This window comes from Lynx canadensis, chromosome A2, assembly GCF_007474595.2.
Source record: "Lynx canadensis isolate LIC74 chromosome A2, mLynCan4.pri.v2, whole genome shotgun sequence".
Lineage (NCBI taxonomy): Eukaryota > Metazoa > Chordata > Mammalia > Carnivora > Felidae > Lynx > Lynx canadensis.
Window position 1 is genome coordinate 17,814,540 of NC_044304.2, and position 12,712 is coordinate 17,827,251.

General features: G+C 40.0%; 1 protein-coding gene across 2 annotated transcripts in view; it reads right to left on the reverse strand.

The window, feature by feature from the left end:
* The window catches only part of PRKAR2A (protein kinase cAMP-dependent type II regulatory subunit alpha), a 113,602-nt gene that overhangs the window by 24,322 nt on the left and 76,568 nt on the right, over positions 1-12,712 (reverse strand). For both annotated transcript variants that reach the window (XM_030306698.1, XM_030306699.1), the window contains exons 5-6: positions 7,941-8,047; positions 5,877-6,030 (exon numbers count right to left, since the gene is read on the reverse strand). In XM_030306698.1, coding sequence (XP_030162558.1) covers positions 5,877-6,030; positions 7,941-8,047 — 261 coding nt within the window. The remainder of the gene's footprint in view (positions 1-5,876; positions 6,031-7,940; positions 8,048-12,712) is intronic.

The window sequence follows — 12,712 nt, forward strand, 5'->3', positions numbered from 1 at the left end:
TATATGCCAGGATATGGTCTGTCTTGGTGAATGTTCCATAGGCTTGATTGAAAAGAATGTGTATTCTACTGTTGTTGTATGGAGTGTCCTATAGATTTCAATTAGATCTTTTTGGTTGACGATACCGTTAAGTTCTTCCACATCCTTCCTGATTTTCTGTCTAGTTGTTCCACCACCTTTGGAGACAGAGGTGTTGAAGTCTGCACTTCAGCAGACTAATTGTGGATTTGCCTATTTCTTCTTTCAATTCTTTTTTTTTTAATTTTTTTTAATGTTTATTTATTTTTGAGACAGAGCATGAACGGGGGAGGGTCAGAGAGAGAGGGAGACACAGAATCGGAAGCAGGCTCCAGGCTCTGAGCCATCAGCCCAGAGCCCGACGCGGGGCTCGAACTCACGGAGTGTGAGATTGTGACCTGAGCTGAAGTCGGACGCTTAACCGACTGAGCCACCCAGGCGCCCCTCTTCTTTCAATTCTTACTTCAGGTTTTGCTTCATGTATTTTGAAGCTCTGTTGTTTGGTGTATACATAGTTAGGATTGCTATGTCTTCTTGGCAGATTAAACCTTTCGTTATTATGTAATGTTTATGTAATCTTTGTCCCCAGTAACTTTCTTTGCCGTGAAGTCTATTTTATCTGATATTAATATAATTACTCCTGCTTTATTCTGGTTAATGTTTGCATGGTGTGTGTGTATATATATATTTCTATCCTTTTACTTGCAATATACTTACATCATTTATTTGAGTGAGTTTCATGCAGACTTGTCTCTGTCATTTAACTGATATACTTAGATCATTATATTTACAGTAATTATTCATACATTAGGGCTTAAGTCTACCACTTTACTATATGTTTTCTGCTGTTCCCCTGTTTTATTTTTGTTTTTTGTTCCTCTGTATCATTTTCCTGTTATTCTTGTGGGTTACCTGAAAACTTTTTAGAATTTGATTTATAGAACTTTTTATTTTATTTTTTATTTTTTAAAATTTACATCCACATTAGTTAGCATATAGTGCAACAATGATTTCAGGGGTAGCTTCCTTAATGCCCCTTACCCATTTAGCCCATCCCCCCTCCCACAGCCACTCCAGTAACCCTCAGTTTGTTCTCCATATTTATGAGTCTCTTCTGTTTTGTCCCCCCACTTTTATATTATTTTTGTTTCCCTTCCATTATGTTCATTTGTTTTCTCTCTTAAAGTCCTCATATGAGTGAAGTCATATGATTTTTGTCTTTCTCTGAATGACTAATTTCACTTAGCATAATACCCTCCAGTTCCATCCACGTAGTTGCAAATGGCAAGATTTCATTCTTTTTGATTGCCGAGTAATACTCCATTGTATATATATACCACATCTTCTTTATCCATTCATCCATTGATGGACATTTGGGCTCTTTCCATACTTTGGCTATTGTTGATAGTGCTGCTATAAACATGGGGATGCATGTGTCCCTTCGAAACAGCACACCTGTATCCCGTGGGTAAATACCTAGTAGTGGTCGTAGGGTAGTTCTATTTTTAGTTTTTTGAGGAACCTCCATACTGTTTTCCAGAGTGGCAGCACCAGCTTGCATTGCCACCAACAATGCAAAAGAGATCCTCTTTCTCCGCATCCTCGCCAATATCTGTTGTTGCCTGAGTTGTTAATGTTAGCCATTCTGACAGGTGTAAGGTGGTATGATTTATAGAGCTTTTGAGTACGTCTGTTTGCACATAGTATTTTAGCAGTTGCTCTAGGCATTATACTTATATATGTAACTTATTACGGTTTACTTATGTCAACATTTTAGTAGTTTGAGTAAAGTGTAGAAGCTTTACTTCCATTTGGATCTCTTTACCCTCCCCCCTCCTTTTGAGTATAATTGTCTTAAATATTTCCTTTACGTACACAGAGAACCACATCAGACAAAAACTTTGCTTTAAGCATCTAAGATAATTTAGAAAACTCAAGGGAAGGACAGTCTTTTATATCTCCCCATAGTCTACTTCTTCTGTTGTTCTTTCTTCATGTTCCAAATTTCCTTCTTGTATCACTTCCCTTCTCTATGAATAACTTCCTTTAGCACCCCCCTTTTTTTAAAGTTTATTTATTTATTTTGAGAGAGAGAGAGAGAAAGCAAACACACGCAGGGGAGGGGCAGAGAGAGAGGGAGAGAGAGAGAATCCCAAGCAGGCTCTGCACTGTCAGCACAGAACCCAACACAGGGCTTGAACTCATGAACTGTGAGATCATGACATGAGCCAAAAACAAGAGTCCGATGCTTAACCAACTGAGCCACCCAGGCGCCCACCTTTAGCCATTTTTTTAAGGTAGGCCTGCTGGTGACAAAGTCTTAGTTTCCTTCTACCCAAGGATATCTTCCTTCCTGAAGAATATTCTCGCTAGGTACAGCATTCTGAGTTGACAGTTCTCTTTTTTCAGCACTTGAAAAATGCTCTGCCACTCCCTTCTGGCCTTCGTGGCTAGGAAATCTGGTATCATTCAAATTGTTGTTCCCTTATAGTTAATGAATTTCTTCTCTCTTTCAAAATTTTTTCTGTCTAGGGGCGCCTGGGTGGCTCAGTTGGTTGAGCATCTGGGTCATGATCTCATGGTTCGTGAGTTCAAGTCCTGCATCAGGCTCTCTGCTGTCAACACAGAGCCCACTTCAGATGGTCTATCTCCCTCCCTCTCCACCCCTCCCAATCTCTCTCTCTTTCTCAAAAATAAATAAAGATTAAGAAATTTTTTTGTCTAGTTTTCTGAAGTTTGATTAAGTTGTGTCTTGGCATAGATTTCTTTGGGTTTATGCAATTTGGAATTCACTCATTTTCTTGAATTTGCAGGTTTATTATCTTTCACCAAATTTGGGAAGTTTTCAATTATTATTTAGTTGAATAATTTTTTAGTTCCATACTCTTTCTCCTCTCCTTCAGGGATTGTATTAATTCAAACATTGTATCTTTTGTTACTGTCCCACACACTCTGTTCATTTCATTTAAGTCTATTTTCTTTCTGTTGTCCAGACTGGGTGATTTCTATTTTTCTATCTTCAAGTTCATGGATACTTTCCTCCCCCATATTCATTCTGTTATTGAGCCCATCCAGTGAGTTTTTATTTTGGTTAATGTATTTTCTAGTTCTAAAGTTTCCCTTTTGGATTCTCTTTCTATCTTCTATTTCTCCACTGAGACATTTTATTTTTTTAAGTTTATTTACTTAGAGAGAGAGAGAGAGAGAGAGGAAGGGAAAGAGAGAAGGAGAGAGAGAAAATCCCAAGCAGGCTCTGAGCTGTCATTGTAGATGCAGGGCTCAAACCCACGAACTGCGAGATCATGACCTGAGCCAAAATCAAGAGTTGGATGCTTAAGCAAATGAGACACCCAGGCACCCTGACACCTTCTAATTTTTTCTCTGTTTTTTTTTCAAGTGTGTTCATAATTGCTTGTTGATAGCTTATATAATTGGTTATATGACAACTGCTTTAAAATTATCATCAGCTAGGGGCGCCTGGGTGGCGCAGTCGGTTAAGCGTCCGACTTCAGTCAGGTCACGATCTCGCGATCCGTGAGTTCGAGCCCCGCGTCAGGCTCTGGGCTGATGGCTCAGAGCCTGGAGCCTGTTTCCGATTCTGTGTCTCCCTCTCTCTCTGCCCCTCCCCCGTTCATGCTCTGTCTCTCTCTGTCCCAAAAATAAATAAACGTTGAAAAAAAAAATTAAAAAAAAAATAAAATAAAATAAAATTATCATCAGCTAATTCCAATATTTTTGTCATCTTGGTGTTGGCACCTGTTGATTGCCTTTTCTCATTCAGGTTGAGAATTTCTTTGTTCTTTGTATAACAAGTGATTTTCTATTATATCCTGGACATTTGGTGTACTATGCTGTGAAGCTATGTATCTGATTGAATCTTATTTTGCAGCACTGTTTAGGTACAGTGTGCATGTACATGTGGGAGTGAATGTTCATCTCCCCTCTGGGTCCCATTGACACACCCTGGCAGGGAAAGTGGAGTGCCAACCAGTGACACCACATATCACCTCATTTTGCCTCTCTGCTGATGGGTAAGCCTGTAAGTTCAGCTTGCTGCTGGTGCCAGTGACACTGTGGAGAGGTAGAAGCAGTTTTTCCAAATACCAGTATTTGGTATTTGGCTGGAGCAGGGTGGTATTATCTGTTCTGCTAGGCTGCTCTTTTCCTGCTCCTTTAGCTAAAGCGATCAGGCTTTTCTTGGGGTTGTTTTTGTATGTACTTGTTGGTGGATCTAGGTTGAAGGCTTTTCCACAACGCCACCTGGGATATATATGGGAAGCAATAAAGAAAACCCAAGAAACTCACTCTCTTGTTCTTAAATCCCATGATCTCTAGCCATTCTACCTTCTTTCCATCTTCCAGGGTCTTCCTAAGTTTGTTTGTTATATGATATCTGGACTTTTTTTAGTTTTAAGAGAGAAGACTACTGAGGAATGGGACTATTCCACTTTGGCCTGGACCAGTACTTGGCTTGGACATCAATGCATTTTAAAACTCAGTTTATTTTCCCCCATTACTTATTGATCTATGATTTACCCTTGGATTTTTCAATCACTGGGCCCCCAAGTGTGTGATCTCTTCTGAAGCTGTTGTATCTTTCATCTCTCAGAACATTCTTTTTTTTTTTTTTTTTAAAACATGTATTCACCTTTGAGAGACAGAGAGAGATAGAGCACAAGAGGGGGAGGGGCAGAGAGAGAAGGAGACGAAGAATCCAAAGCAAGCTCCAGGCTCTAGGCTGTCAGCACAGAGCCCAACATGGGGCTTAAACCCACGAACTGTGTGATCCAAAGTCAGACACTCAACTGACCAAGCCACCCAGACACTCCTCTCAGAACATCCTTAGTTCTACATCAGTATATCACAGAAAGGTGCTCTATTATGTCTTTAGTAGGTGATTTCATTTGAGAACTATGTTGATAATGCTATGGTATACATTTAATTCTGCTTGTAAAGTAAACGTAAGCAAATTATCACAGATGTCAATACCTTAAAAGTGATATTTAAAATTTGGAATTTGTACAAGAGGGTAATTATTATGTTTAAGGAGGTAGTGAGTTATGGGGTGCTTGGTTGGCTCAGTTCGTTGAGCATCCGACTCTTGATTTCGGCTCAGATCACGATCTCACGGTTCGTGAGATTGAGCCCTGCATGGGTCTCTGCACTGACAGTGCAGAGCCTGCTTGGGATTCTCTCTCTCTGCCCCTCTCCCACTTGCTTGTGCATGCTCTCTCTCTCTCTCAAAATAAATAAACAGACATTCAAAAAAAAAAGAAGGAAGTGAGTTATAGGTTTTGAAGGCTTTATGATGCTGAAGGAAGCAAGGTGGACTATGGACAATACAGGACAGGGATCATAGTAGGGCTGTGCCGTAGACATTCTAGGAGAGTTCTCTTTCCCAGAATATGGCAGCCAGACTTTCTAGTCACCTAAACCTATTGGATATTGCATAGACCAATGCACAAGTGGGTGGCGGGCCATAGAGAAAAGTGACTCCTAGAGATGGAAAACACTGTTGGCAGAGCTTTCCATGACAATTCTTTTTCTAGGCTGCCTCTTGTATAGAGAGTTATCCCTCCCCTCGCTCTCTTCCTAATAAAAACATGAACAGAAAGTGTAATAAGAGCTGACATGACTGCAAGGTCATAAGACTGTCTTCTCCCTGTAATCTGGAGTAAATGGTTTGTTGACAAGTCACTTTGGAGAAATGGAAAAACACATTGGTGCAAGACCTTTCATAATGTCTTTTAGAGAACTGGCTATAAAATATAGTGTGAACCAACAGCCCAAGGACAGAAAACCAGAAGTAAGGGGAATCAATACTGTGCCATACAAGAGGAATCACTTCTCTAACTCACCAGTCCCCAAAGGGAGCCTTCTGAAGTGGCAACGATGGTAGCAGCTCTCGGGGTGTTGTACATCAGAGCAAGTTCTCCAAAACTGCCACGGTTGTCATACTGACCAACTGAGCGAGTTTGATTATCTTTTGTTACTAAAATATCATAGGTTCCCCTGGAAGCATAACAAGAAATAATTTCATTTATTACTTCTAATAATAAACTTAAGAACCTGGCAGGTGGCACATGAATAGACGGTACAAACGATTAAGACAGGAGATTTCCAACAGATTTTTACTACTATACAGAAATACAAAAGAGTTTTGCATTTTGACTTTGTATTCTGTGACCTTGATAAACTCACTTATCAGTTCTAGTAGCTTTTTTGTAGCATTCTAGTAGCCTTTTTGTAGCTTGGGATTTTCTAGGGAGGATCATGATATCAGCAAACAAAGACAGCTTTACTTTTCCTTTTCCAATCTATATGCCCTCCCTTCCTCCCTCTTTTTCTTCTTTTTCATTGTCTTATTGCATTGGCTAGAACCTACAGTACAATACTGAATAGAAATAAGAGCAGATACCCCTGTCTTGTTCTTGATCTTAAGGGGAACACAGTCGATCTTTCACCATTAACAATGATGTTGGCTATAGGCTTTAAAATAAATTCCTTTAATCTGACTGATGAAAAACCACATCTATTCCTAGTTTGCTGAGAGTTTTTATCATGAAAACGTGTTGCATTTTGTCAAATGCTTTTGCTGAAGGGATTAAAATGATTATATGGGATTCCTTTTGTAGTTTGTTGAAAACCAGGATATAGAATTGATTAAAATAAAGAAACCGGGGCGCCTGGGTGGCGCAGTCGGTTAAGCGTCCAACTTCAGCCAGGTCACGATCTTGCGGTGCGTGAGTTCGAGCCCCGCGTCAGGCTCTGGGCTGATGGCTCAGAGCCTGGAGCCTGTTTCCGATTCTGTGTCTCCCTCTCTCTCTGCCCCTCCCCCGTTCATGCTCTGTCTCTCTCTGTCCCAAAAATAAATAAACGTTAAAAATAAAGAAACCAAAAGGTACAATTTTCTATCTATTGACTACTAATGACTGCTAGAGAATAATACTCAGAACTGACAAACATTTAGACAAACAGGTGCTCTCAATACATCACTGAGGCAAACTTAAACGTATCAATGTTTCTGCAAGAGAACTAACAACATATAGCAAATTCCTTAAGGAGACCCTTTTACCTGGTGATAACCATTTCTAGGCATTCTATAGGAGATAATCTGAAGAGGGTGGTTCCTGTCAGGTCTGAGAGGGGGTCAGAAGGAGCTGCCGAGATGGTATTAACAGCTCAAGAGCTTATGACACACTAAGGCCAGCAGATCAAATCCATATATTTCATGTCTCCCAATATGTCTTATACATGGAACAGAGCCAGAAGGGGCCAGGGACATGAAGGGTGAGGCAGTGTATTCACGTGTAAAATTAGGCTGGGACTGAAAGATCCAAGTGACAATATAGCAAAATGGCCTTTTTTTTTTTTTTTAAATATGTGTTGACTTTAAAAAAAAATTTTTTTTTTAATTTATTTTTGAGACAAAGAGAGATAGAGCATGAACGGGGGAGGGTCAGAGAGAGGGAGACACAGAATCTGAAACAGGCTCCAGGCTCTGAGCTGTCAGCACAGAGCCCGACGCGGGGCTCGAACTCACGGACCGCGAGATCATGACCTGAGCCGAAGTCAGCCGCTCAACCGACCGAGCCACCCAGGCGCCCCGCAAAATGGCTTCTTTATGAAATCAATTCACTTGAACACTGGCAAATAACATGTTTATAGAGAACATCTTGCTTAATTGTAAAAGAGACTTTTTAATGTTGATAATGGCAACCCAATATGGGTTGTACTGAGGACTAAGGACAGCAGTAGATAGAGGGGGCAGGCTGTGGACAAGAGGCACAAACTTTGAGAAGCTTGTACACCTGGTCCTAACTCCTCTCTGGGATGAACAAAAAAGCATAGGGTAAAGCACTTGCCCTGAATCATGAATCTTAATAACCGTAGCCACACGACTGCAAAGCTCCATCTCCTACCGTTCTATGACATAAAAGTTGTCTCCATCATCTCCTTGGTCAATGACATGCTCATCAACTTTGACTGTCCTTTCAAACATGGCATCAAGGACTTGAGAAAGTTGTTCCTGCAGGGGATACACACAAAGAGAAAATATGGCTTTTACATTTGCTAGGGGAAAAAAATGACTATGCTCATCTCAGTTTGTGACTACACAGTGGAAGTACACATATCAGACTGCTCCCATATTCAAGCAAAAACCTAAAAGCTGTCTGAAACAAATGTTTTTCCTGTGACCATTCAGCTTTGTATCTCCATGAACACAGCACAGTTACCAAGTTTTCTGAGGCAGTACTGCTTTGAAAAAACATTTCATAATTTATGCAAAAATAGGTATATAAATCATTGGTGCCCATTCTCCCAGCCATGCCCACATGACTGTCAGGTGCCTTGATAGCTCTACTATGTCATCTGTAAAGCCATGTGATGCCATCTTCCTGTAGGTGTTGATCTTAACAGGATCATCAAATCTAAAGGGCTGAGATGGACTTAGAAATTACCTCACAGAGCAGCACAAGTGCTCTGACTAGCCACACACATCACTTAACCTCTCCAAGCCTCAGTTAATCCATATTTTAAAAAGGGTTTAATAGTTTCTAGCTCATTGATTTTTATGACTAAAAAAGAAAAACCTAAAGGAACTATTTATCGCACAACAGGTACTCCAAAATTGACATCTGTTCTTGGACAGCTATTATTGCTTCAATCATTTATATACAACACGTACAATTGCTTACTCACCAATAACTATAACCAGAAGGTAACTATACTGATAAGTATAATGACAACAAAACACGGCTATTAAATTCTAACAAAACAGTGGTCTCAGTCTAGGGGCAGCATCCCTTTGTCAGGGAGGGAGATCAGTGACTGTCAGTGGGCACTAAAGAATATCAGTTTCAGCTCAAAGAAAGACTTTATCTTTGGAGGAATGTAGACTGAAGACCTGACAAGGAAAAATTGTATGGCTGCAGAATTCCGTGTCATTTAGTGTTCTGTCAGTGTGACTGTGCTGCCTAAAATAACTGAGTATCACTAAAAGCATGTCTTTAGTTCCACAGTCCCATGTGTGTTGAATACTGTAAAAGCTGACAAATACTAAAAAGGAAGTGCTATTCCTGTACATTCCACATTCACGTGGAATGTGAGCCCAGTGTTGCCAGAAGTCTCATGTTTAAATACAGGTAACAATTCAAATTTTCATGTATAATATGGACCAAACACACCTAGCTGTAACTGGCCTGTGGGCTGTCCACTGGCAGCCTCTCAGTTTGAGTAACTTTACTCTGGCCTGGACTCTTCAAAAACATCAGTGTCATGACAATAAGGTATAAGGGGAGAATTCTAGGTTAGAGATGACTAAAATGACACCAGGGCAACCAAAAGCAACATGTGATTCAGGATTGAAAAATAAAACAAAAAAGCTATAGAAAATTTTACTGGGAAAATCCGAATATGGCCTGGATGTTAAATAACAATACTGAACCAATGGTAATAGTGGTACTGTGCTAATGCAGGAAAATATCCTTGTTCTTAGAAAATACATCTTATAAAGTATTTAGTGGCTAAGAGTCAAGACGTCTTAAATATATTCATAAATAGCGCTGAACAAAAAAAAGAAGCTCATATATACTTACGTGTGTGTACATATACAAAAGCAAGAAATGTGGCAAAATGTTAACAACTGGGGAAGGGTACATGAGTGTTCATGGAGCTATTCTTTTGACTTTCCTGTAAATTTGAAAATTTCAAACAAGAAATTTGGAAAATAATTTTTTTTTAATGTTTATTTATTTTGGGGAGGGAGAGAGAGAGGGAGGGAGGGAGGGGAAAGAACAAGCCAGGGAGGGGCAGAGAGAGAGGGAGACAGAGAATCCCAAGCAGACTCTGCTGTCAGCACAGAGCCCAACATGGGGCTCAAACTCATAAACTGTGAGATCATGACCCAAGCCAAAATCAAGAGTCAGATGCTTAACTGACTGAGCCACCCAGGTGCCCCAGGAAATAAATTTTTATTTTATTTATTTATTTTTATTTTTATTTTTTAAAGAATGCTTTATATCCGATACGGGGCTTGGACTCACGACCCTGAGATCAAGAGTCGCATGCTCTATTGACTGAGCCAGCCAGGAGCCCCAGGAAATAAATTTTTAAAAACTGAAATAAGGATGCCTGGGTGGCTCAATTGTTTAAGTGTCCAACTCTTGATTCCAGCTCAGGTCATGATCTCACAGTTTGTGAGACTGAGCCCCACATGGGGCTCTGTGCTGTCAGCTTGGGGTTCTCTCCTTCCTCTCTCTGCCCCTACCACTCTTCCGAAATAAATAAATAAACTTTAAAAAAAAAAAAAACTGAAACAAATATACTCACCACAATGGCTATAATTTTGAAAGATAGACAGTAACAAGTGTTGGTAAGAATATGGAATAATCGGGAATCTCCTATATTGCTGAAGGAATACACAACGGTAAAACCACTTTGAAAAAGTTATGGCAGGTTTTTATAAAATCAAACATACCTACCCTATGACTCAGCAATTTTTCCCTCAGGTATTTTACTGAAGAGAAATGGGGGGGAAAACATTCAAAAAAAGACTTGTACAAAATATCCATAGCATTATTCATAAGAGCTAACAACAAGAAAGAGACTTAAAAACAAAACAAAACAACAACAAAAGAGACTAGGTATCCATCAACAGAAAAATGGATAAGCAAACTAGTATTTTCATATAGTGGAATACTACTTAGCAACAAACAAGGAATGAACTAACATCACCAGCAATAACACATACTGATATCAGTGACCCCTTGATACTATGTTCAGGGAAGAACACAATATAATTTCTGTTGCAGGCTGGCTAAGAATGTGTGTACCTACTCTAGTCATGAGGAAACATCAGAGAAATCCAAATTTGAGGTACATTCTACAAAATAACAAACCAGTAGTCTTCAAAGTGTCCAGATCATGAAAGACCAGAAAGGACTGAAAACCATGGCAGACTGAAAAGAAGTTAAGAACTAAATGCAATGTGACTTTCTGGATTGGATCCTTAACTAGAAAAAACCAAATTGGTGAAATCTGAATAAGGTTTCTAGTTTAACGAACAGTATTGTAAGAATGTTAATTTCCTGGTTTTAATAGTTGTCCTATGGGGATGTAAGATGTTAATACTGGGGGAATCTGGATGAAAGGTATATGGAACTCTGTACTATCTTTGCAACTTTTTTGTCAGTCTAAAACTAGTTCAAAATAAAAGGTGAAAAAGGAAAAGGAATGAACTATTGATCTATGCAACAGGAATGAACCTTGAAAACTGAGTGAAAGAAGTCTCATACACAAGAGTGCATACTGTAGGATTCCATTCATATGAAATCCTATGAGAGACAAAATTAAGTTACTGTAGAATAAATCAAAATAGTAGTTGCCTCTGAAAGGAAGGGGCAAGAATTGATCATGAGGGGGCATGAGGGAATCTTTTGGGGTGGTAGCCATCTTCCATAACTTGTTAGGGAGTTTGGGTTACCTAAGTGTACAACATTTATCAAACTTCAGAGAATGTACATAAAACTCATGCTTTAAAAAAAAAATATTTTTTAATGTTTATTTATTTTTGAGAGAGACACAGTGGGTGAGTAGGGGAGGGGCAGAGAGAAAGGGAGACACAGAATCTGAAGCAGGCTCCAGGCTCTGAGCTGTCAGCACAGAGCCCAACACGGGGCTCCAACTCACAAACCATGAGATCATGACCTGAGCCGAAGTCAGATGCTTAACCCACTGAGCCACCTAGGCACCCCAAAATTCATGCACTTTAAAAAATTTTTTTAATCTTTATTTATTTTTGAGAGAGAGAGAGAGAAAGACAGAGTGTGAGGGGGAAGGGGCAGAGAGAGAGGGAGACACAGAATCCAAAGACGGCTCCAGGCTCCAAGCTGTCAGCACAGAGCCTGACATGGGGCTCAAACCCATGAGATCATGACCTGAGCTGAAGTCAGAAGCCCAACCAACTGAGCCACCCAGGCGCCCCAAAACTCATGCATTTTTAAAAAAATGTTGTATTTGAAAGCGAGAGAGCGTGCACATGTGCTCGTACATGGTATCAGGGGAAGGACAGAAAGAGAGGGAGAGATAGAACCCCAAGCAGGCTTTGTGGTGTCAGCTCAGAGCCTCACACAGGGCTCGATCCCATGAACTGTGAGATCACGACCTGAGTCAAAATCAAGAGTTGGACACTCAACCTACCAAGCCACCAGGGGCCCCAAAACTTAAGGATTTCATTGTATGCAAACTGTATATAAAAAACTTACAAACAAATATTGAACTCTAGTTCATGCCAAAGTGTTTAAAGGAAGGTATAATGATATCTGCAACTTACTATGAAATTAACCCAAAAAAGTAAGATGGGTTAATGCAGGGGCCAGCAACAGCTGCCTGTTTTTGTAAATAATGTGTGTTTTGTTTTGTTCTTTAATTCATTTATTTATTTTGAGAGAGAGAGAGAGCACAAGCTGAGGAGGGGCAGAGAGAGGCAGGGAGAGAGAGAGAATTCCAAGCAGGCTCTGCACTGTCAGCACAGAGCCCAACATGGGGCTCAAACTCACAAACTGCAAGATCATGACCTGAGCTGAAGTCGGATACTTAATGGACTGAATCACCCAGGTGACTGTTTTTGTGAATATTGTTTTATTGGAACACAGCCACATCCTTTCATTTATGTATTGTCTATGGCTGCTTT